Source organism: Protomyctophum bolini, assembly GCF_963924005.1.
Source record: "Protomyctophum bolini genome assembly, chromosome: 6".
NCBI classification, from domain to species: Eukaryota; Metazoa; Chordata; class Actinopteri; order Myctophiformes; family Myctophidae; genus Protomyctophum; species Protomyctophum bolini.
The window spans coordinates 28,613,287-28,638,620 of NC_137867.1; the positions used below are offsets into that span (position 1 = coordinate 28,613,287).

The 25,334-nt window shown below is 42.5% G+C and overlaps 1 protein-coding gene across 1 annotated transcript; it reads left to right on the forward strand.

Annotated features, from left to right (window-relative positions):
* Nucleotides 1-816: 816 nt before the first annotated feature.
* mxd1 (MAX dimerization protein 1) lies at nt 817-24,149 on the forward strand. Its single transcript, XM_080765245.1, has 6 exons — nt 817-1,613; nt 2,374-2,473; nt 8,621-8,650; nt 16,091-16,205; nt 17,033-17,192; nt 19,736-24,149. The coding sequence occupies exons 1-6, from the start codon at nt 1,547-1,549 to the stop codon at nt 19,930-19,932; spliced, it is 669 nt and encodes a 222-aa protein (XP_080621371.1). The 5' UTR covers nt 817-1,546; the 3' UTR covers nt 19,933-24,149.
* The last annotated feature ends 1,185 nt before the right edge of the window (nt 24,150-25,334 follow it).

Here is a 25,334-nt window from a genome sequence, read left to right on the forward strand (position 1 = left end):
CTGTGCAAGAACATTTTTATATTTATTGTCATATACACTAGTGTACATCCATCCCTTACATTTCTAGATAGAAACATTATTTATGTTTGAACTCACCCAGCACAAGCCTGCTAAATATATATGACTGTCAGTTTATTTTTGCATGCACTTTGATTTTCCTACATTATGTCTAGTAATGTTTGTTACTGTGGGATTAGTGATAGCACCCTATGCAGCTGCTTAAGTTGGTAGTACTGTAAGACATTCTAAATTTACTTTTATTTTCGTGTTCGATTCTGTAAAAGGCCATTTACAAGAATGTCCTTTTTGAAGCAATGGTCGTAGCCCTGAAATAATGCTCTACCCCATTGGCGAAACGAGACTCGCCAATCGCAAGACGGCATGTGAATTGGGCCAATCTCTAGCCTCGAAATAAGGCAAACAACACCACGAAAGCCAATCACGGCCATACACCGCGAAACAGCATGGCACTAAGGCGTGGCTTTTAGTTATAATAGGCGGTGCCACGGCAGCTCGTGGGAGGATGTTGGCAAATCACTATCAAGTTCTGGAGAACCCAACCAATGAAATCACGCCAATAAGCTTGTACGGAAACACCGTCCATTACGGCTTTGCACGGTAACCAATTACAACTGTAGATTGGAACCAAGATGGCCGAACAAGGAACGCAGTTGCAATCGACGCCAAACCTCTGTTTGATAGACCGCTCCAACGTCCAGTAGAAACGTTGCTTTTTATTTCCAATACCCAATCACATCGCAGTACAATGTTTATGGCAAGTACAGTAGCAAGCTGTCGTTCCGATCAACAAGCCACTATTTTGGAAGCAGATTTATAAACACTCTTCCTCCTAGTTGATGTCAGTCGCTATCTGCTTTTCCAGCCGAGACGTATCACGCGTGATTAACTCAAACCAGCACAAAACCAGCCAGCCACATAGCTCTTAATTGATACGGTTGGATGTCATCGATTCTACGGTGGAAGTTTTAGATAGCTGACGCTCATTTTTAATACATTTACTTCGTGCAGGCTAATGACAAGTGTACCAGCCAGCGTTTAACTTTATTTAATTCGCATATTCTTAATCAAACGAGCTGTCATCGATCATCTGGCAAGTTCTTTTTAGCCAGCGTTTTCTTTCCAAGCAGAACAATAGCCTACTTGTTTTTTTTAAGAACCGTCCAACCTGCTTTTAGTTTGTCAACAAGCTGTTTTTTTTTATAGCTTTGCCAAGTACATAGGCAACATAGACTACCGATATCCTACTGCTAAATTGTGATTGCCCAGCTGCTTTACCATTTAACCAACCTAAAATAATTTTAATTTATCTACATTGCTCAGTTAATTGTGCTATAACACAATCGTCCGACTTTTATATTAAGCTGATCGTTTCCTACATTGCAAGCTGTCTACATATCTCACGTTTAGTCTGACCAATTTCCATGACTATTAACTGAGTGGCAAGCAACCTGCACACAAGGCAATCGAACAAGCTGCAAGTTGGAATCCGACACCGGATTGTTTTAATATCTGTTATTTGTTGAAAATGGCGGCGATCGAAATGGTGCAGATGTTGATCGAAGCAGCCGAATACCTTGAACGTAGGGAAAGAGGTACAGTATGATTGCATTGTTGTGGTTCATTTTATTCATGGATATTATATGTCACCCTTCCCCCAATTACACATAGCATTGCATCTTCCATTGGAAAAATACATTTGTTTAGTCTAATATATGCGATTTGATTATCTCTGGCCTACAGAATATACCAAATGTTTGTATTTATTATAAATAAATGGGTCATGCATTGAAGCTAGCTGTGGATTCTGCACAATAGAGCAGAGCGTGTCGCACGTATCGCATACAGCAGAACGGGTTATGTGTATTGAAACAAAAGAGGTAGCCTACATAATGAAATAGTATGCATTCGTCATTAATGAGCATGTCAAATGAATGGGGTGTATGTCTGCCAGATGCAATCATCATATGTGTGTGGGTGTGTGTGTGTGTGAGCGACATTGTTTTCGTGCTGGGTTTGATGCAGGGTAGGGTGCCCCCCCCCCCCCTTTCTTCTGTTGTGGTTCGGCTACTGGGGTTTACTCCAGTTCAAGATGACATCATTGTCCGGGCTTGCAGAAAGAGGAAAATATGTATAAACACATTGCAAAAAAAGAATGCATTTGCACGCTTTAAAAACTTGCATTGAAAATGTTATATATTATATACTGTAATAACTTTAGAATATAGATCATGCTCTGATCACCTTTCCCTTTCTCCTGTCCCTTAGCCTAGATAGAATATGTTTGACTGTTGTATTTCCCAGATGGGGTGAATTGCAGTAGGGTCTGACTGATTTTTCTTTATTCGCTTGCAGAAGCTGAACATGGCTATGCCTCAATGCTACCCTTCACCAGCAGTAAAGAGAGAGACAGCTTGAAACGGAAAAGCAAAAGCAAGAAAAACACAAGTAGCAGGTAAATGGTTTGACCCAATTTTTCAAACCAGGTTATTGGCTTACTGGGCAAATTGTAGCTCAAGCGAATTAAAATGTTTTTAAAATGGCAATTTGTGCACTGGATTAACAGCAATTCTTGGATATGTCTCCAAATGTGAACACAGAGGGAGGACAGGTAACCTCAACCTGTCAGAAACACTGCAGTAGTTTATGTATACACCTGATTCATGCATCCGTGCCTAAAACTCCGGCCGGAGGCCGACCCTGGCCCATGGCTTTCATGCCTGGCGTCAACCCAACAAGAGTCTGCAATTTATTACCCTACCTGAGACCCAACACCAATCTCTCTCTGTGCTTTTTGAGTGGTACAACCACTCCAAGGAACAGAAATGTCCGTCTTCACCTATGTGACTATGAGTACCATCTTCACCTATGTGACTATGAGTTCCAGTAGGGGCAAAAGTGGCGCTGTTGTGCCAGAAACAGAGAGAGAGAGAGAGAGATAGTGTTGCACTGTTGCCTGCTAATTACACAGAGAGAGAGAGATAGTGTTGCACTGTTGCCTGCTAATTACACAGAGAGAGAGAGAGGCAGGGGGAGAGGGGAGTTGCACCACTCAGTTTACACGGGTGTGATTTTTGTGTGTGTGTGTGTGTGTGTGTGTGTGTGTGTGTGTGCGTGCGCACATGTTGTGACTTCGTGAATTCTCTGCAGTTTGAGCGACAGCAGTAAACACCAGTCTGACTCCTAGTGAATGGCCACTTTTACAGTATCAAGGCCAGGTCAATCCAAGGTGGTTGCAGGTGACTCGATCTGTAGTGACAGACAAGACCTGACTACCTTGTGACATTCATACACACTGTAAACACACACACACACACACACACACACACACACAATCGTCCACCGTGCACATATAAACATGCCTCGGCGCTGATACAAAACAAATGTCACACAACAGCAGAAGTACCTAAGTAACTTACCCAGTAACTCAACCACATACACCCATTGACGACTGTATTATCCAAATTACTAGACATGCAGAAATGTGTAACCTAGCCAGCCTGTTTGTGTGTGTGTGTGTGTGTGTGTGTGTGTGTGTGTCAGTGTTGTAACTCTAGATCATTGGATATTAAAGCTGGATAGACAAGAGGTGACCAGGGGTCATGTGCCTATATATATGCACCTAAGCCTGCCTTGTAATAGGAACCTGATGTTATTCAAATATTTGGTTTAGCCTGTTTGCCAGACCCTGTTCTTTCCAGTGATCATTGACGTTGGATGCATTGACAAATGCATTGTGTCGGATTTAATAGAAATTATTACCTACTACTCCATACGAACTTTTAATTCTTCCAATTTTACTGAGGATAATGTAGCTGCTGCTAACCACAGCAGTACCGCCCCTGTTTAATAACTCATATAATCTGTCTATATTGTTGGATGCAAAAGCTTCACAAGCAGGCACACACTTTAAACAGCACTGATACTGATTGTATTTCTCAAGCTCTCACCTCTTGATATTCCGTTGTTATTCTCTTTTTGGTCCTCCATTGCCTTATCTCATGTTTTTTGCTAATCACTTGATTTACGATGTATCCTATAATAATGATAATGTAAATTTTTTTATTTTATCCCAAGAACCCCAATTTGTTATTAGTTAGGCTCTGCAGCAAAGATGACTGCATACTCTATGGTTTTTAACCCTCAATGACCAGTATGCCAACCAGCAAAATGGCACAGTGAGTGATTTGGCCCCTTTTTTGTGAAGGGAAAGGGTTGCATTTCGCCTGGGAGAGATAATTATAGGTGAAAAGGCATTTATTGGGTTTTTGTTGTTGCTGCCAAACCTTTGTGAAATGTAGGGCAGGCAGTCATGTGACCCAGTATGTACATCCAGCGCTAGAGCCAAGCCTCCATCTCCTGTTGTTTCCACATGGCGTGATGATGATGTGTGAGTGGTGGGGGGAAGGGAGGGAGTCGCTGTGTTTCTGGTGTGTCAGTAGTAGTGCTAGTGCCTTCCCCCTCACCTCTTGTCCTCTTCTTTTCTACACCTCCCCCTTCCTTTCCTCTCACTACACCTCCTCATCCCTCGCTCTGGTGAGGTCTCACTCTTGGCAAGCAGGGGAGAGCACCAGCTCTCCTCCATTACAGAGAAGGAAAACAAGCCCCCCCCCCCCCCCACTCTACCAAACCCTACACAGAGCATGCATTTGTGGTGCATTATGGAATGAATCCATACATTATGCCATGCTTGTTGTGCAGTATGCCATGCAAGATAATGTAGTGGTCCACCCATTAGCCCACACGTTTGTTCTTTTACTCTAGTGTTGCTGCCTTAGCTGTAGTTATAAAAGCCACATACAGTATATAAGGCTCCTCCTCACACCTGGATATATTCTATTATTCTTTCCTTCCTGATACATGAACTTGTGTGATTGTGACAGTTAATGCAAAGTATAAAAGGAATTTATATACTTGTGTGTGTGTGTGTGTGTGTGTGTGTGTGTGTGTGTGTGTGTGTGTGTGCGCGCGCGTGCGTGTATTGCTGTGTCTTCGACGCTCTTCGTGTGACTCATTACTCAACAAAAACAGTTACATTTAAACATAACAACAAGTTCAAAGAGAGAGGATATGTGTCAACATTGCTATGAAGAAGGAATCCTGTGTCTTCTGGGAGAATCTGAGAAGACTATTGGCTAGCATTACAGCAACTGTGCACTTTTTACAACTGTATAGGCCTACTATTGATGTGATATGGTTGCTATCATTATTGTATGGCCTCACTCAGGTTAAACCCTTTGTAAAACAACATATACAAATATATACAGAGAATGAAAGCCATATAATGATCTTTTGTTATCAAATTTGTCATTCATAACTGAAAAAACTTAAAAAAATTAAAGTGCAGGCACAATTTAGTAAAACAAGACATTTAAATAGTACAGTAAAGGTGTTTGCACACTGGTGCGTTTTTCCGGACGAAAAACGGAGTGAATTTTGGAGAAATGACCTCACTTTATGTCAATCACATTTGTGCACTGCCGCCAAATATTTTGTCTGTATAACGTTTTTTAGGAACAGGGTCGAATTTATCAGTTTTCCGCAGCTGTCTATATGTCTACTGTGTTGGTGACAGGCTGGTATTGGTGAAAGGCTCACAGCTAGTGATAGCCTGAAAATAGTTTAAAACTGCACCTGAAGCGGTGCTGGCGTTACATATAATACACACACTCGGAATGAGATATAAAGGGGGGAAATGGAATTGGTACTGTTTTGTTTTGTATAACTTATGTAATGCTACTAACGTTTGTGTGCAACACTCTTGAAAACAAAGTATTGCATTGTGGGTTTGAGCTGACAGGTCCTATTTGATGTCCCTGTACACTCAAGACACGCTTCATATATGGCCAGTACAGAATTAATTCCATATGTTGATCTGACCCCCCATGCTAAAGCGCCAGCGCTCGCCCAGCAGTCTGACCGTCACCCAGGCGGGTGCGTGCACGCAACCTCGCCATTTAGGGCGTCTTACTGGTGTAAAAGAAGAGTGTCAAATCAAAAGCAATCTGTCAGACGTTCTGCAGAAAAGGAACAGCTGTCAGCTTGTGTTCCTTTTCATGTTTGACGTCGTACAGTATTTGGTTCCCAGAACAAAACCAGTTAAAAACTTCTGGTCTATGGTGGCTTATTACAACGCTTGGAGGCAAGAAGAAGAACCCAACCTTTTGGCTGGAAAAACAATAAATACTTGAATTTACAGCTATGCCAGCCATCTTGCTTCCCTGCACAGACAGAGGAAATACAGTAGGCTACTATGCAATATGAAGAACAGTCCTTCGGTTTTGCCTGTAGAAAATTACATTACCCTAGTTCACTGATTCCACAGCTAGAATTAAAATCCCTAGAAATTAATTTAACTCTGGTCTGGTGAAGATTGTACCTTACACTTACAGTATAAGTCTCAGATCCTAAATATGAAGCCAAACTGATATTTCACAATATTAGATGCCGTGCAGTGGACTAGGGTTTCCAAACGGGGGCTCATAATTAGTCTACCTCCAGTCTAGTTTTTCAATTATGTTCTCAAACTAGACATCCTGCCACCCTGATATTGAAAATCAGGTTGGGAAATTTCAACCAGTAATCTGCCAATTGCTTTTAAACTTACATACAAATGTATATTCTTCAAGCCAATTTGCCAAATAACCTTCCAGTCTCTTTTCTTAAAAAAACTGTGAAAACAAAGGAGTGTTTGTATTGGGCTAATTGTTTTTTGTCTTGTTATAAAACAGCCTTATTGCAGCTCAATATTAAGCAGTACAGAAATACTCATTGCACAATATGACTGATCACACTCTTGTGATTATTCACTTTGGAGTGCCCTATATAGAAATATGCATTTCTTAATATTATTCACTAGAGTACCTAGATAGATTCTATACTCCCCACTGTTAGGTCATCAGTTATAGTTTTAGGGGTCATCATGTAGTGAGCATGCAGAAGAGAGGTGAGTGCTGGGAGGAGGTCTGAGCCTGTCCAACTACTAACCCTGATAACTGGGATCATTTCCCTGTTATGTCAGCAACGGCTGCCTGCCCCAGTGGAAGAATGTGTCCCTGGCTGCCGACGTGACTGAGAAAGGAATACAGACTGAGTGAGACAGACGACTGGAAGTGCGTCTGTCTCATTCTCACTCACATAGACACTGAGAGGGAGGGAGTGAGAGACAGAGAGAAAGATGGGAGGGATTGACGCACAAGGACATGGCTGAGGGAAGTAGGGGTGCTCCCCCCAGGCACAGCCCTCTCCTCGGACAGGAGGGGGAATTTTTTTTTTTTTAAATCAAAACAGATTTCTGTTACTAGGCCTAATAAATATGCTGTATCACAGTATTGGCACCTTATCCTGGTTAATTGCCTGTGTCAGTTTGCTCATGCGTGTGGAGAGGGAAAGTAAAAGCCACTTTCCCGCGTGAAAATGTCGCTCATTTTACGGCGCACGCTAACGCGCACACACCCCCTATTGAACGTTCTATCTTCCCGCGGCCATGCACAAGGAGTTCGGTAAGTGTTAGAGACAGTAGAGGAAAATGTTAGGAGAGTGACAGATAATGGAAGAGGCAAAGGGAAACAGACAGGGAGAGGTTAGTCCAAGAAATGGCGAGACACCCTGTTCCACATTGAGAGATATGTGTGTCTGGGACCTGGGTGGGGGGGGGGGGGGGGGGGGGGTGACAGTGCAGGGCAGCCTGACCTGAAGGTGCAGTAGGGGCTATTCTGGGAGCAAGAGTGTACGTATGTCCCCAAGGTGGTGTCCCCTCCTTTTTGCGTGTTTGTGTGTGTGTGTGTGTGTGTGTGTGTGTGTGTGTGTGTGTGTGTGTGTGTGCGCGCAGCTTACACTGCAATGCAGGAGTCAGGATCGCCACTGGCACACCTCTGTCTCTATCACCTTCAGCTAGTGTTGCTCTCTCGCTTTCTCTCTCTCTCTCTGCATCTGCTCTGCTGCAGACATGCATGGCGAATGATCAGGTGGTGTGTGTGTGTGTGTGTGTGGAGGTCAATGGCACTCCTGTATGATGTTTCTGGTTACTGTTGCTAAGTTTACCCATTGGACATTTTTGTGTGTGTGTGTGTGTGTGTGTGTGTGTGTGTGTGTGTGTGTGTGTGTGTGTGTGTGTGTGTGTGTGTGTGTGTGTGTGTGTGTGTGTGTGTGTGTGTGTGTGTGTGTGTGTGTGTGTGTGTGTGTGTGTGTGTGTGTGTGTGTGTGTGTGTGTGTGTGTGTGTGTGTGAGCATGACATGCAGTTACTGTCCATTGTTCATAAGCCTGGTTGCCTGGTGAAAAAGGCTGCCTCTGCTGTGCGTATCGCTACACATGCACGTTCATTATGTGCCTGCATGGTACTCAAAAAGCTCAAGATTGATCCATAGAACATGCCTCAGGCATTAGAATATCACTTTCTGAGGTTTTTTTACAGGCATTCTGATGGCTCATATACCGCCTCACACTCCACAGCCCACACACACACCCCTTCCTGCAACATGGCCTTATACTGCATGCAGTGATAGACGAGGATAATCTCAGTCACGCAGTGCTTCAGTGTTATTATGTGTATTGTGTACCACTCATTTGTAATGACATAAAATGTCTTTTGTGTGTCCACAGGTCTACACACAATGAAATGGAAAAGAACAGGTATGTTGGAATTTCTCATCCTGGTTTGTATGGTGCACTATGTGTGTGTGGTGGGTCTGTGTACTACTGTATGGGGATTGTGTGTGTGTGTGTGTGTGTGTGTGTGTGTGTGTGTGTGTGTGTGTGTGTGTGTGTGTGTGTGTGTGTGTGTGTGTGTGTGTGTGTGTGTGTTTGTGGTGCGTGCGTGCGTGCATGTGTGGGTGCGTGGGTATGTGTCGTTCAATAACTAACAACTATGTAAAAAACTATCAATCAAAAAAGGTAGATGGAAAATGTCAAGTGTCAGTGTGGAATTGTGCTTGTTTTCAGTTCCAAGTGACTTGTTAATTAACTCGTTTTCACTCGTGTATACATGTCCAATTGTCCATGATGTTCATCTTCATTTAGGTGAAATGCCAGATGGTTCAGAAAAGGAGAATAGAAACCTTAACCAAGGAAGTTGAAAACAGAGATAGGTCTACTATTTGGAGGACTTAGCAGTTTCATCATAGACAAAAGGATGAGAAAAGAGTGGCAGAAGGTCACTGCTGCAGTCAACATAAGAAAAATTCACAAATAATTCTGCACATTCTGTTTCTGTTCATTTAAAAAGGGTTAGTGTGTGTGTATGCACCATTTAACCTTATTTTTAATCTATTTATCTATTTATCTATTTAATATTTTTTCTTTTATTTCATTACAATCCAGTGTTATTTACTATTAGTATCTTGTTTTTTTAATCATATTCGTCTGAGGACGATGTAGAAAGTATTGTCTTACAAAACATACCTTACCCACATTTCACTGCTTGTACCTTTATGAGTGAGTGACAAATAAGCTCTTTTGAATCTTGAAATAAAAACGTACGTATGCCCATACCAAAACGTTTGGCTTCTCCAAGTACTGTTTCAAGTACTGGCATAAGGTGCACTATACAATTGAAGAGAAGCAGGTGAGTCTGAGGCTCACGATGTGCACTGCAATGTTATTTGTATAAATAATTTATTTATGATGTTATGCGATGGTTAACTGCAGATAACCTCCAACACTCTCCAAAAAAACACACACACACACACACACACACACACACACACACAGTCACACGAACAGCTGTCTCCTGCCCACCACCGTGGAAACTAGGATTTGACTTCTCTGCAGTGTCTCTGGTTTTGGCGGGCACTCCCAAGTCCAACTATCACAATGTTCGTGGGTGGGCACTAGTAGTGACTCCCACAGGTTGGTTGTGGCACTTGGTGAAACTCCTCCCTCTGTTAGGTGAAAATATATTAAGCGCCTGATAACTAACAGTAGGGGTTCGCAGTGAGTGACAAACATAAAAATTGAATAAAAAATAAACATATATGAATTATTGCTTGCTTGACAGGCATAATCCATCATTGCGGAGAAATGGTAATGACGTCGCTGTAAAATGCTAATATTGGCCTATGTTATGGGAAGACTGTTCCCTGCAGCATCTTTATTTTCTGTTGGACATTGAAAGCCAAAACATTTTATGGCAAAGTAAAATTTGTAACATGCTATGTCCATCATTTTGAATTTCATACTTTTGTATTGTTAAGTAATATCTTGTTTAGCTTGTGTACACTGCTGCTGAACAAAGTAGTGCCAATTGACCCTCCAATGTAGGTTCATGGATTATTGGAAGGAAATGTGTTGAAAGTGTGTGTTTTGAATCTTCATACGGTTGATTCATTTGATTTGGCCCTATACAATTGTGTTTAGATAACAGCAGTGATTCAAGTCTGTGAAACTCAACATTGAAAAGAAGTGAAAGAAAGGTATTGATTTATTATTTTATTGCCATATACCAGTACCTCAAATGAATACATTTAAAGTGACAATCGTTATCATAGCTGACCCAAAATTAGGCCCAGATTGGAAACAAAAAGCAGACTTACTTTGTCTACAAGCTCCTTCTCTAGACCGGTTATGTACCTGGGTTAAGTGTTGGTTCCGGATTGTACTGTCTCTTCCTGTCCTGTTTCTATACTCCTGCCAGTGTGTGCTAGTTGATTCAAAACAGTGGCTCAGTGGGCAGGCTGTCAGAATGCCTACAGCCTGAATAATGCATGGCACTGAGGCCTGGGACATGAGAGAGAAAGAGTGAGTGTACTGTACCCGTGCATGTGCCCACATGTGCAGAAACTCCTGAAAAGTCATATCCTACTTAAGAAACAACACACTCCTTCAATCATCACTATAATTCACTCATTGTCTGAATAAATGTCTATCTGAATGTCTGTCTGTCTGAAACACCCACTTTACATTTCGTCTTATAACTCTTGAACCGTAGGTCGTAAAATCAAAATCATGCTGCATCTCCCCATATAGGCCACGCCCATTTGTGTCAGGATAGATTAATCGCCATTTTGACATAAAAACACACTTTTTGTTCTTCCACCTACAGCTTTTGTGCAAATCTCACAAAATACACATGATCTCTGGACCTATCTGATTAAAACACCACAGGCAGAATTGTCATAGTCCGTATATTTCGGCTGTAATCGTCTTCCAAAGTTATAGTGAAAGGGGCCTGTGTCAATGACACAAATCACGAACGGAATGTCCAATTCACCCCAAATTTTACTCACATGTTGAGGGTGGTTTATCAACTGAGAGCCCAAAGCAATTCAATTTGCATCCATAGGGGGCGCCGCAAATGCAGAATTTTCGTATCAATTTTTTTATTGCAAAAACTTGCTTTTTGTTGGATACATCCGCTATGTTTGCGTTAGCGTAGCCTACGTGGCCTTGAACCTTCCTCGCAAGCTACAAAGTAGTGTTTGGTTGCATTGCACTCGCATGATTCCAGCCCTTGCCAAGACCCTGTTTCATGCAAGTTTACTCATGCCAGTCAGGGGGGGTGGGGGTGCGTTATTCCTTGGGGTCAAAGGGCCAGAGAGCTGCCACATAGGTCACAGTTCAGCATGTTGGCCTAGTTGTAGTTTTTAGCAGCTAGGAGGCCAGTGTGAAAACAATTTGGGTATGTGCACCCCCACGCCCTCCCCCTCTGCAGCGAGACACTCGCTGTGTGATGTAACACATGTTGATGTTCCACTTGCACGCCTTGCCCCAGTTAAATAACTGAAAACACTGTTGGACAAAAGAGGTAGTCTAGGGCCAATGCTGCATGTTCAAATACATGTAGGGCCCTGAGGGGCAGGAAAGGTGGGAGATTTGGGACACAGAAGTGTAGACTCTGGCCGTGGGCCAATAACACATAAATACACCACATAGGCCTACATACTGTACATACTTACCTATTGACACACTAAACTACAATCACTCTGAACAGGAATAACCTGGCGCTAAATTAGCTGCGGTCTCTCTATATATCTCTGCCCCTTCTCGTATCTCTCACTCTGCCACACCACTCATATCTCATCTGCACCCCTAGGAGACACACCAGCTGAGGCTGAGGCTGGTGTGTGTTGACTCCTCGGTGTCTAACAGACATTAGCCAGCCACAGTGATCCTGTATTATGTCAGAACATTTTCCTGTTATGTAATAACAGTATTTTGCCCTTTAGACTGAGTCAGCCGAGGAAAAAAGCCACCTGGTCCCTCTGCACCAGACTACTTTGTCTCCGTGCTAAGTGTGCACTTCGGAAGTGTGCGTCCCCACAAGTATATTAGAACTTGAGAAATCAACCTTGTGAGGACCATTTTCCTAGACACCACAAGATTAAAAAAAAAGTTTAAAAGGAACATTTCTGTTTTCATCTTCATATAATTGGTCCTCACTAATGCTCATTACATTATGGTACCATTTGTTTGTCTACTAAATCACTCTGTCTCAGAGGAGAGCCTGTCTCTGTCTCAGAGGAGAGCCTGTACGTCTCAGAGGAGAGACTGTTCAGAAACTCGCCTACCAGTGATATCGATTGGCAATACAAGCTAATAGAAACTGCAGCCTTTCTATTTCTGGAAAGTTAGCAAACTATAAAGTAAGTGATTGTTCTTGCGTTAATAAAAAACAATGATGTCACTGGTAGGCGGGTTTCTGAAGTGTCCATAGCCCGAGACACATGCAGAGTCGTCTTTTTTTTACCATTGTATCATGAGCATTAGTGAGGACTAATTATACGAAGATAGGTTTTTGTACTGTTTTTTTATTGTGGTTTAAGAGTCAAAATGCCATCTAACGACAAATTGCCAATGAATATCAATGCGACTGTGAACTGATTTGTTTGCTTGCCTTTGGTTTTACTTGGGGAAGCTGTGTTCCTGCTTTGAATGTGCCTGTGTGAGTTGCACTGTGAATGTATGTGTATGGGAGGGTTGGAAATAATACTTTTAGGAGCGTGTTTGTATGTACTTTGTGAGCACTGAGCGGACACCAACACACAAGGCAGGATCAGATTGGGCTACCACGGCCATTTATTGTGATAAGTGCGCTTTTAGGCGCACAGCATTAAACGCAAACTCAAAGTCAAACTCAAACAGAACTCCACCTCTTCTCTGCCGTCTGTCACACGGGCAGGATAGGGCGGTTAGTTAGGGTCCTTTTCCCTAACTGGGCTTAGTGCGCCCTAATATATAAATCACACTCTGTCCCCGGGTTTGACAGGTACTTCTTTCCCTGCGTCAATATTCCCCCGGGGAAGTGGAACTCTCGTCGTTATAGATTCGTCCGGGGAAGCGGGTTACCTATAGAGGAGGAGAAATAGACTTTTAATATGACGCTCATATTAATATGGATATGCCTGGTGTGAGAGGATGGGTGAGATATCACTTACCGCCGAGCATGCCAGAACTGTCCCTGTCAGTAGTCAGTGGGGAATGAGCACAGAAGCAGTCAGTCCTTCCCTTTTAACCTTCCCTGGAAGGTGGCGTAGGCGCGTACACTTGGCCTTGAGCCAATAGGTAGGCGGGGTAGTACGTCTGTTGAATGACGAGGCCGAGTAGGCGTGTTCTTCTTGGCTGCGTTCTGCATCCTCCCCACTGGCTGTCTGGGCTATATGCTCACCTGGCGGCTGGTTGCCTAGCGACACCCCACAATATGTATATGTATATGTATATGTATATGTATATGTATATGTATATGTATATGTATATGCGTGTGTGGGTCTGGCTTGTGTGTATGTTAAAGAGGAATGAGAGTGCACTTCACATACTTGCATTGCATATGGTGCCTCTGCGAGTCTGCCCACAAGAAAATCACTCCCTCTCCTATGTCCTTTGACGCATATCGTCGAATAAACCTTTTGACGGTATGCGTACACCATTTTCCTGCACTACTTTAGTCTACGTTTAACAGTATTACTCAGAGTACACAATAAATGAACAACCTTTAAACCTATGGATTGCTGTAGACAGAAATGTGTGTGTAACAACCACACACATACGTAGTATGATCACTTCCAATAATGCTGCACTGATGCATATAGACATACACTTGGAGTTGGAGGTGTGTGTTGTGTAACAGAGTGGTTATGTGGTCATCAACACCCACCATACCCCTGCAGCTGCCAAGGCTGTCCGTTTTAGAGTGGTAAAAGAGAACACAACAGAGCAATTTTCAGGAAGAACAGGGCAGAGGAAATAGTGACTAGTGAGAGAGATGGAGTGAATGGACCAAAATAATTCACCAGAGGTCATTCATAATAATATAGCATAAAAAAAATATATATATATATATTTTTTGTACATGCAGCACATCACACTGCAAAGGCAGTACATAGGAATTAAACTAGTCATAGATAATATAAAGTTGGATCCACTGCCTCGTCCAGAATTCAGATCTGTTCTTTGGGAGCACTAGAATCAAGCTAATAAGTGAGCAGATGGAAGTTGTAGTGGGTCAGCCATCTGTACTTATGCAAATGTTCTGGATAGAAATCTCAGAGCATTCCAAATGTTGGCCAACAAGCTTGATCCTGAAGGTACTAGAGCCAACGTCTACTACACTGAGGTCAGGAGCATAATGCCTTTCAAACCACTCTTAAGAAGGTAGATAGAAAATGAGGAATGTGGATGAGGACTATGCCCCAATGCATTATCCCACCACGTAAGCTGTGTCATTGCAGAACATTTGCTGCAACAACTGCTCTTTTCAAGAAACTCCCATGTCCCAGGTAGAACCAAGGAAGATTAGAGAAGGAAGTGACATGGTCACATGACACTTTCATGGGAGCCAAACCTCGCACCTACATGAATACAAAGCAGTGAATCGAGCAAGCTTGACCAGCTCATAACAAACATTATTTATGAACCATTGAGACCTGTGTCATATAATCGGTTCAGGCCTATAAAAGAAGACATATCACAGTTTGTTTTCTAATCACCTGCTTTTCGATGTGCACAGAGTGCACAGTACATCATTTTATTTTAGGATTTAAACAGCAGCAGGTATCATTTCTATTCCGGGTGTATCGCGAGATTTGGCTGCCAGACAGGAAACGGTGGACAGTCTCGCGATACTTACGCGAAACTTACTTTTTGCTCTTTAGATACCTCTATAAAATTACACAGTGTACACATCGAAAAGCAGCACAGCAGTCATTCAATCAGAAATAGTGTTTGTTCATGAGCTGGTCACGGAGCTCTCATTGACTCCAGTGCATTCTGCCGAACTTCCGGGTGCAGTTTGGCTCCCATGGTGCGATGAATCTGCCGTCTGGAATTGCGTGATAGCGAAGATTATGTTGGTGACTTTACCTCCATGTAATATACCTTGGGTCGAACCACCCTGAGGTTACCATCAAACCATGCCTTGTCACTTCCTGGTGTTAGTATAGTATCAAATGCCTTGACAGGAGCTTTTTCCCCTGCTGTTTTTGGAGACATGTGCATGCATTCAAGAAGAGACTGAACAGATATCTCCTCAGCATGAGGCTGAAATCCTAAAGCTCAAGGACTTCTAAAAGTAGACAAATTAACTGCAGAACAGTGGCTCTGAATGATATGACATTGCTTAAAACATGGTGTGTCATGTTTTTTACATACTGTATGGGGAGCGTACCTATGTTAACAAACATTCTTTGTTCTGTACAAAAGTACAAAACACTGAAGTCCTTAAGTCCTGGAACATAGAACCTGGGGAACATAGGGATGACCCCTGCACATTATGCCAAAATAAAGTAAAGCAGTGAACATAATGAAACAAAATATAGTATTAGTAGACAAGTATAGACAAGTGTAGACAATTTCATTGCCAACATTGTTGCTACTATTTGTACTATACTATTATACTATACTCTATACTATTTGTGTGACAATAAATACCCTTGAAATGAGTAATGTTAACAGTACCTTTCATTCTTCAACCAGCTAAAATGACTGGTTGAAGAGTAAAAAGTAAAACGCCTTTTGCCATTATTATTTATTTATATAAATAAATAAAACTCTCCAAACATTGGTCGGTTACCTGTACAAATGACGTGCATTTTGAATTCCCAATGTGTATAAGAAAATGGAGTCTGTCTCTCTTCTCTCCAGGCGAGCCCACCTACGGCTGTGTTTAGAGCGCTTGAAATCCCTTGTTCCACTTGGACCAGACGCCAACAGGCACACCACTCTCAGCCTGCTGATGAAGGCCAAAGAGCACATTGCGGTGTGTGTGTGTGTGTGTGTGTGTGTGTGTGTGTGTGTGTGTGTGTGTGTGTGTGTGTGTGTGTGTGTGTGTGTGTGTGTGTGTGTGTGTGTGTGTGTGTGTGTGTGTGTGTGTGTGTGTGTGTGTGTGTGTGTGTGTGTGTGTGTGTGTGTGTGTGTGTGTGTGTGTGTGTGTGTGTGTGTGTGTGTGTGTGTGTACATGTTTGTATTTGTACCAGTATGTGTGTGATGGGAGCAGCCTAATCAGTGTGAAGAGGGTAATTTGCTTGACCGCTGTAGAGGATAAGTGTGTAAGTGTTGCGTACCAATGACTGACCTTAAAGTTTTAGATAAGCTGCAAAAGTAATACGTACACAAAAACACTCACACTTGTGCACTTATGAACACAGCTCCACAACTACACACACTCACAGAGCCAGTGAAGGTACATTTGAGTATTTATTTAGGATGCATTGTCCAAGGAGAGGTCTCAACAATATTCTATCAGTTACACAGGAACTTGCTGTTGACTGTGAAGCTTGCATTTTTCCATCTTTCTCACTTTAATTTCTGTTACAAGGCAATTGGCTTTGTCACCCAAAGAAGGCAGATGATTGCCCACGAAATGTATCATGGGAATTGTAGGAACACAGAGAAAGGCCAAAACATATAGGAAAATGGCTATATCTATAGTTCTTACATTGTAAATATTGTTTCAATAGCTATCACAATCACTGAAATGCACATAAAAAGCAATATATTGTCCCTTTAAGACCCCCAAATCTGAACTAACACTAAATGCTGCTTTTCTCTCTCTCTTTTCTCACAATCTATGCATCGGCTATGTAGAGGTTGGAAGACAGCGACAGGCGAGCCCTGCACACCCTGGACCAGCTGAATCGGGAGCAGAGACACCTGAGGAGGCGCCTGGAGCAGCTGGGGGTGGAGAGGATACGCATGGACAGCACAGGTTCCACCCGTTCCTCAGATAAATCTGACTCCGACCAGGGTGAGTCCTGCCTGCTGGCCTCATACACACATGCGATTTCAGGTAAACCACATGGACAAAATATTTGGCCATGAATTACTGTAGGCCTCACCAGGTGTCCGGGTAAAATATCCATCCAGCACCACAGTGGTCTGACTGGGAGACTAGTGTCTCCTACTGGTTGGTCTAGGCGCCTGTTCAGAGTGGAGGAAACTGGGAGAAAATAAATGGCTGGTGACCTCGAGCATGTGCTTGTCTACATCCTCCCAACAGTGGGCTTTGTGGCATGACAGACACTGCAGTACACATGGGGGGAATTGGCAGGAAGAAAATGATAATAGCAATGGATTTTGAGCTAGAGGGCTATGAGCTGAACCTCATGAACAGAAATACTAGAACAGGAGGAGGGACTGCTCTGTATGTGGACAGTAGACTCAAACATAAGGTTATAGATACAATGACTATATTGTTTGTTTTGTTTATATGTTGATTGTTAGGCATATCTTCAACAGTATTTTGGAATATGTTGAGATAAGGATAGGCACTAATAAGCTTTAAGCTTCTGCCTATGCCTATTTTGTGTAATGTCTCCCTCTGAAAGATCGAAATAAACTATTCATTCATTCAATGGCTTGTTTTATAATAACTAAGACATGGTCTAATAATGGCATGGCTTTCCTGTGGATCTCTGATCTCATGCCTACAGTGTATGGCGTCCGTACTTCCGTACTGTGATTCACTTCAAGGGAAAGGCTCGCTCGATTTTTGGTCTTAAATAAAAAACATTTGATAACAAAAAAAAAGGGAAAGGCTCGCTCAACTCAAGGACAGTGTGGAAAGGTTCAGGAATACACTGGGTGGAGTGGGTGCATATTCAGATAATAAGTAGAAAGGAATATATAACTCTCTGTAGTAGTTTTAGGAGTTTTGTTTAATAATGATTAGGATGCGCAGCAGTTGAAAGAAACGCGTCTGTTTGGTAGACTGCATTATTAGATTATCCACAGTCAGTACTGTGATGTCAGACATCTCCATATTTGTGCAAAGTTTCAGCCCAATCGTCCTCCTTTGACTTCCAGTCTAAAATGTTATACAAAAATCACACCCCTGTGAAATGAGGGGCGCTCTTGTCATCGTACATCAATTTATCTCTGCTGTCCGGAGGAAACCTCATAACTCCAAAATGTTCATTTTTCAAGGAAATTAATAAAACCTCATCAAAGTTGGTGTTATGACTTTAGATATTGTCAATTACTTGCATGAGAAGGAGAGAGGTGGTGGAGTTAGTTGCTTTAGCAGACAGTTTGAGGGTCCAATGGAGTTGGTTATTTTCGAAATAACACACAGATGTAAAGGGTGTTCAATAGCACTGATTTATGGAAAAAACCTCAGAAATTGAGTTATGAGGTTTCCTCCGGACAGCAACGTTATGTCAGCGGGCAGTTGACATTGCTACGTTTCAGTAGGAGCTTTGTCCCCTCAGCCATCGCGGCATTAAACAAACCCCGCCGATAGGATGGTTCTGTACACAGTTTTTGTATTGTCTTGGTGTAATGTTTTTCTGTACTATGTATTGTTTTTGTTGTTGGTGCTGAACAGACCTGTGAAGATGAATATCCTTCAGGACAATAAAGATTATTATTACGAGTAAGACGCGCGAACGCGGGAAGCGAACGCAGATCGTAAATTGCAATAAGGGCACAAAGTGTCTGTGCCCTTTGTGCCCATATATGGATCTGAGTGATTTGTTGATGCAACACACTCCATATTTGGACGTAGCTCCATATATGGGCAGAAAGTGTCTGTGCCCTTTGTGCCCATATATGGAGCTGAGTGATTTGTTGATGCAACACACTCCATATTTGGACGTAGCTCCATATATGGGCACAAAGGGGACACACACGCACACACAGACATGATCTGCTAGGTCTCATAGTAAGTGTTCACTGCGTTCGCAATTATCAGCTCTTATCATCATACATCATCATGCATCATCTCATACTGGCCAATCAGAATGCCTGTTGCCTGTGATTGGTTAGCTGATTTACTCCTTTACATACTGTATGACATACATTTTCCCTGTCAATGTCAATGGTGTTAATGTTTTGATTTACATCATATTTAGTGGAATTCTGACGTCATTTCTCCGTTCATTGATGTGTGGGGACAAGATTTAGAGGACATTTGACCTGAATTCCCCTTTCATTGTCAATGGCAAATCTTGAGACGTGTGGGGACAAAAGCTGTTTATAGAAGGGGCTAAAATTGGGAATTTACTTCCTTGGCCTACTTGCAGCATGCATAAGAAATCTGACACTATATCATCGTGGTTTACGATAACTGTGGACACACACCCACATACTGTAGACCCTATTCCACACTAATCCATGTAGCATTTAGAAAGAAACAACAGCTGAAATGTATTGGGAATTTTGGACACATTTTGTTCCAATACAGTACCTGGGAGGGACGGCCTCTAGATTTACTAAATTAGTTGGTTGGTTTTAATGGAAAGACCATCAACAATTATGATTAATTAATTTTTGTATTTCTTCCCCCAACAGAAGACCTGGATGTTGATGTGGAGGGGACAGACTACCTGCTGGGCGACCTGGAATGGAGCACCAGCAGTGTGAGTGACTCGGGGGACGAGCGAGGCAGTCTGCGGAGCAGCTGCAGTGATGAAGGCTACTCCAGTGCCAGCCTGCGCAGACTGCAGGACTCTCAGGAGCCGGTCAAGCAGCTGGGCTGCAGCCTATAGAAAGAGCAAGTAAATCCCCACTGAAATCCATCTCCCGCAATCACCCAGGTGTTTTTTTTTCCAAGATTGTACCACTATTTCCTGGTTCTAAACCTCCACCGCGACATCTAGTTTCTGCCAATCACGTCTCTAGTTTTACGCTCCATCCTCTCCAGCAGGAATGACCAACTTTGAGGCCTTTCCTTCCCGGCCAATAACATGGCATCTGTTAATTTCCTCACACCCACACATTGACTTTTGTTCAGACCGGAAACACCTTTCAAGAAATCAAGACACCTGCCCGCCCAACGTCTGTCCGTCCATCTGTCAGGATCTGAGGGACAGTCCTCCAAGCATTGCATCTGCTCCTGTGCTCTTCTCCAATCAAACAAGCAGGGCCTTAGAAGAAACTCTTCCCCCCTTCGGTGCTCATCTCTTCCCTGTCTTTCCCCAATCCTTCGTCCATCATCAACCTTCAGCCAGAGAATGTTACCACATGATACCCCACTGCCTCTTTTTCTTTCTAACGCCTCAAAAGACATTGAAAGCTGTTATGAGATTCAACACCATACACACACCTCCCCCTTCTTCTTTCCTTGTTTAGCAACAGAGAGCGGAATCCTAAAGCAGTGACACACACCTGCCCCTGGTGACTGCCTGTTGACCATCCATGGGTGGTATTTTGCACTTAAATGGGAAGAATCCAATCCAATGTCCCAACACTGTCTTAAAAAACAACTATAGGGTCCCTGACTCAGCCTATTATGGCTGTTCGATTATCAGGCGAGAACTACCAGTGACATCATCAGTGATCAGATTAGAAACAAAATAATAAGTCAGATGTATGCCTGCATTGTCCACTACAGGCCTCTTTTTTAGGACATATATAGCATGAATGTGGAGATATGGATTGTTATCAAACTGTGGTGGTCAGCAGCAATACGTCCCATCTTTTTCATACCATGTACTTGTGTTATGTCCCACACCTAGCGTACAGAACACTTCTGAGGAAAATAACAAAAAAGTACCAAATAATTGTGTGCAGCATGAGATTGTGAAGGAGTGGGGATTATGAGAGTAGTTTGCCTCTCTCTGACGACGGTGGCAATTGTACAGCAACTTTTAACCTCTGTGTGTGTGTCTGGGTGTGTGTGCGTGCGTGCGTGCGCACATGTTCGTTGTGTGTGTGTCAGTGGTCCTGTCTAAGCTGAGCTGACTAGGACGTGGGTGTAAGGGGGATATCATTATTGGAGGATGGGAAATTAAACACCAGCTACTGGCCAAATGCTGGTGAGTTTTTGGCCATGACTGGGATGTTTGTGTGTACTCTCCACCAGCCTCTTGGCAAGTAAACGAAACACCAATTTTTGTTAATACTTATTTTGTTTGGTGAAATAGTTTCACAAGCCACTGTGGCCTATGGTAAAAAACAAAAAAATGCTAAAGTTTCATGGCCATTGGCTGCAATATATCTGAGAACAGTCAAATGACTGGAGCACATTCCACTAGATCTGTGGTGTCCCATCATGTGTCTTGGAGGGCAGAGTATATTCAGGTTGCCATCCACCTAACCTAAGCACTAATAAGCACACTTCCAACCAGAGGGGCAGAACCAAAACGGTGAATTCACCCTTTGTAGTGTTGGTTGGACATTGGACATTATTGTCCAACTAACACTACACAGTAGTGTAGTGTTAGTTGGACTCCGTGCACATTATTGGACACCACTGCACCATGTAGAGGAGAGGAAGGTAGGAAAGAGAAAGACACGTTTTCAGGAGTGATTGTTGTTGACCATTATTAATGAAGAGAGTACACTTCCCTTCTGGTGTCCCTGAAGCCGAGAAGCAGAATTAGCTGACTAGCTTTTTGCCTTTCGGGAGTAACATGCTCAGTAAGGACAGTGTCCGTCTCTTGCGTGTTCCAAGCTGAAAACGCTAACTGAAATATCCTAACTGCAGATTCACTCTCCTCCTTCATAGTTATTTATTGTTTCAGCAGAAATGTAGGTTGTTTGTAAATGGGGAAAAAAAATATTTCTATGTAAAACAAAAGAAAAAAGTATTTATTAGATCTAATATAATGAATATATAGATGAATATATATATATATATTTAATTAGTAATTGGTTATGTTCTTCCTGTGAGGTTACAGTATATTGAGATTTTAACTGTGTAGTTTGTTTGCACAACATAGTCCAATCCATAGCTTTTTAGAAACAGTCTCTTGTGCCTCTAGGCTTTTGGTGCTTTTGGTGCTGAATTTGGCACAGTGCTCCCTGCAAAAAAAAGTTTTATTCTTTGTTCTTTGTGGTTAATTCTGACTTTTATCTGTTTGAGCTATCCTCCTTGTTCGCAGGAGAATAATAAGACATAAAATAAAAATGATAAAAGTTGAAAAGGGGAGCGTATGAGAGGTGGGGGTTTGGTGGCAGTGCGCAAAGCCACTGTGTTGTGTTGCTCATTGTTTGGCTCTTTGAGCTTCAGACAAAATGATGGCTCCATCTGTAATAGATTGGCCTTTTTTAGGAAAAATCATGGGCACAACAACTTCAACTTCATTTTATTATCACACCAAGTTTACTGGTGTAAAAGAGTGGGTGACATTATTTGCAAGCTTCCCACAAATTGCATTTACATCTTAAGTAAGAGTACAAAATATCAAAACAAATATCAAATCTACATAATGTGTGAAATAAAGACTTCAGTGTGTTGTACAAATATGTACAGTCGTACAGTATATACTGTACAATAAAGTGATAATACCAATGTAAAGGCAACATGTACATTTGGAGGGGGTGGCTGTGTTTTGAATGTAAATATCCTCACAGTACACCCTTGTGTTTTACAGTGCAGTGCTAAAGGAACCTTCCACCTCTCAACCCCACGCCACACAAACACAACAAATCCTCGTTAGAGCATGAAGATGGTACACCAAAAAAACAAAAAGTCAAGAATAGGTTTAAGATTGTTTAGTCATTTATTGTGGAATGCTGCCCTTCTGTGTCAAATTTCAACCTATCCAAAATGGAAAGGGACTATGTAGCCACACTAGAAAGGAGCGTTTGATGAGAATTGTACAGAAGAACAGGTGTGAGTGGGCAGGTGCATGTTTACGCACCAGAATGCCATCTGTCAAATGTGTGTGCTTGACTGTGAGTGTTTATTTCGTCACTGTCATCAGAGAGAAATGTCTTGGAAGAGGGAGGGTGGGTACTGTCTAGATTGAAAACAAAACGAAAAATGCCAGGTAAGGCTATGTTTTTTGTTAGTTTGAATTAATTTGTTTACAAGTAAAAAGGTGCATCAAAAAAAAAGTCCATTGTACAAAGACCTCATGTATCAGTGTCTGTCTGAGGGAGTCCATGCCTATCCACAACTCCATTGCCTTTTCTGTCTTCCACGACTCTGTGCGTGTGTGCACGCTTGTGAATGTGTGTGACTCCCTCCTCCACATGCTATGTTGGCAACTATGGTGCAGAGGGGCTGGGGGCAGTCTCAGCCAGAATACTAGATGAGTCATGTGATACATGAACTAAAATCGCTCTGCCCCGGCCCTTTCTCTCTTGTGTGCCCCCCTCTACAAAGACCCGGTGCTTTCAGCATCTGCCTTAAGAGAAGCAGGTGTGGAAATCCTCAATGAACAAGACTTAAGTCGGTCTCTTGCCTAGTCCAGTTGTTTAAGCTATTGGTTTCAACATCAGGAGGAATAATGACTCCCTTATTTTCATGTGTATATTTGGGTTGACATTCATCATTTTGGTTGTACAGCGTTGGCTACCTGCCTTAAAACATGCAGAAACAAATGTATGACATGACAGAAGTATATTATAGATATATATGGGTGTTTATGATATAGTGACATATATCAAGTTCATTCCTTTTTCATCGGGGCTGCCTCAGATGTGGTGCTCATGTAAATGTAATACACAACACAGTGCACTCAGTGACTTTTAACACCTCATTCTACTCCTGCACATAAACAACTATTATCATTACCACATCACATATTGCCTTTCACCACAGAAAGGACAAGTGTCTATTGTTGAACAATGAGGAGAATAAATGGTGGACGTTTTGTGCACACTTTTTAGAATTGGGAGAATTTGGACATTCACTTCTAAAGACATTTTACTTCAAATGTGGTTAAAATAAATGAGAAATGATTGCTGTAACAGTAATTTATATTTGCCAGTGATACAAAAGGAATAAAGCATTTGAAACCCTTGTTTACCTATTTATCAACCTTGTGTTTGTGTTTATTGGTGGCGGCGAGTGCTGTTATCTCTGCAGAAAACGTCTGGGTTTCCGAGGCTACGTGTAGCAAGACAAATCTGTGGAATAATTAGATTCTAAGAAACAAGTTTCCTTTGGCACAGGAAACCAACGCCCCTAGTTTCTCATAATGACTACACTTTATGTGCAACCTTCAACAGGCAATAATGAGGAGGGGGGTTTCTGCCCTTGGAGATAAAATAAATCCTCCATGGGTGGGTTGATCCATGCCAGCCATCTCTGTGTGTTTCTCCAGATTGTAATCTGCCCGCCAAATCCTAGGTTTGCATGATCACAGCCATCTGACAACTGTTCAATAACTAACACACACAAAGCCTGGGATGGAGAGGAAGGGGGTAGGGGGGATGGGCATCTTGAGCATCATCCATTCCTTACATCCTTTCTGGAGCTAGCTGACTGCTAGGGGGAGGGGAGTGAACAGGAGTGTGGTAGATATTCTAGGACAGGGAAAGAGCTGTGCAACTACCATACCTCAGTACAATTCCATTCTATAGGCCTTGCTGTTGTGCTCCCAGAGGAATGCACTTGAATTTGAGAAGAGTAATGTAATATACCTCGTAAATTTTCTATGTGGGACACACCTCTGGGATTTTCAAGCTGCTACCACCCCACCTTCCCTCCTCCATTTGCTGCCATAGTGCATGGGTCTACAGGGCTATTACTGTAACAGAACATTGTATGTTCTGTAGACATTGTAGACATCGTATACAATGACATAACATAACCTACCTGGTGGAATGTATGTATACAAAAGCGGCATTATCAGCTGAGTTATGCAAGTGTCTGAATGCTTGTGTATGTACACAGTTACTGAGAGGGGTCAGACCCCAAAAAAATAAAAACTGCCAGATTAGTAGACTGCAGATTGTAGGTTTATCCCAACCTTGCACACCCTGCTCACAACTGACTATACGCATGCACGCACGCACGCGCACGCACACACACACACACACACACACACACACACACACACACACACACACACACACACACACACACACACACACACACACACACACACACACACACACACACACACACACACATGACATGACATGCACTATGGAAACTATGGGCATGCACTACTATGGTGTGTGTGGGAGAGAGAGAAAGTGCATGTGTGCACAC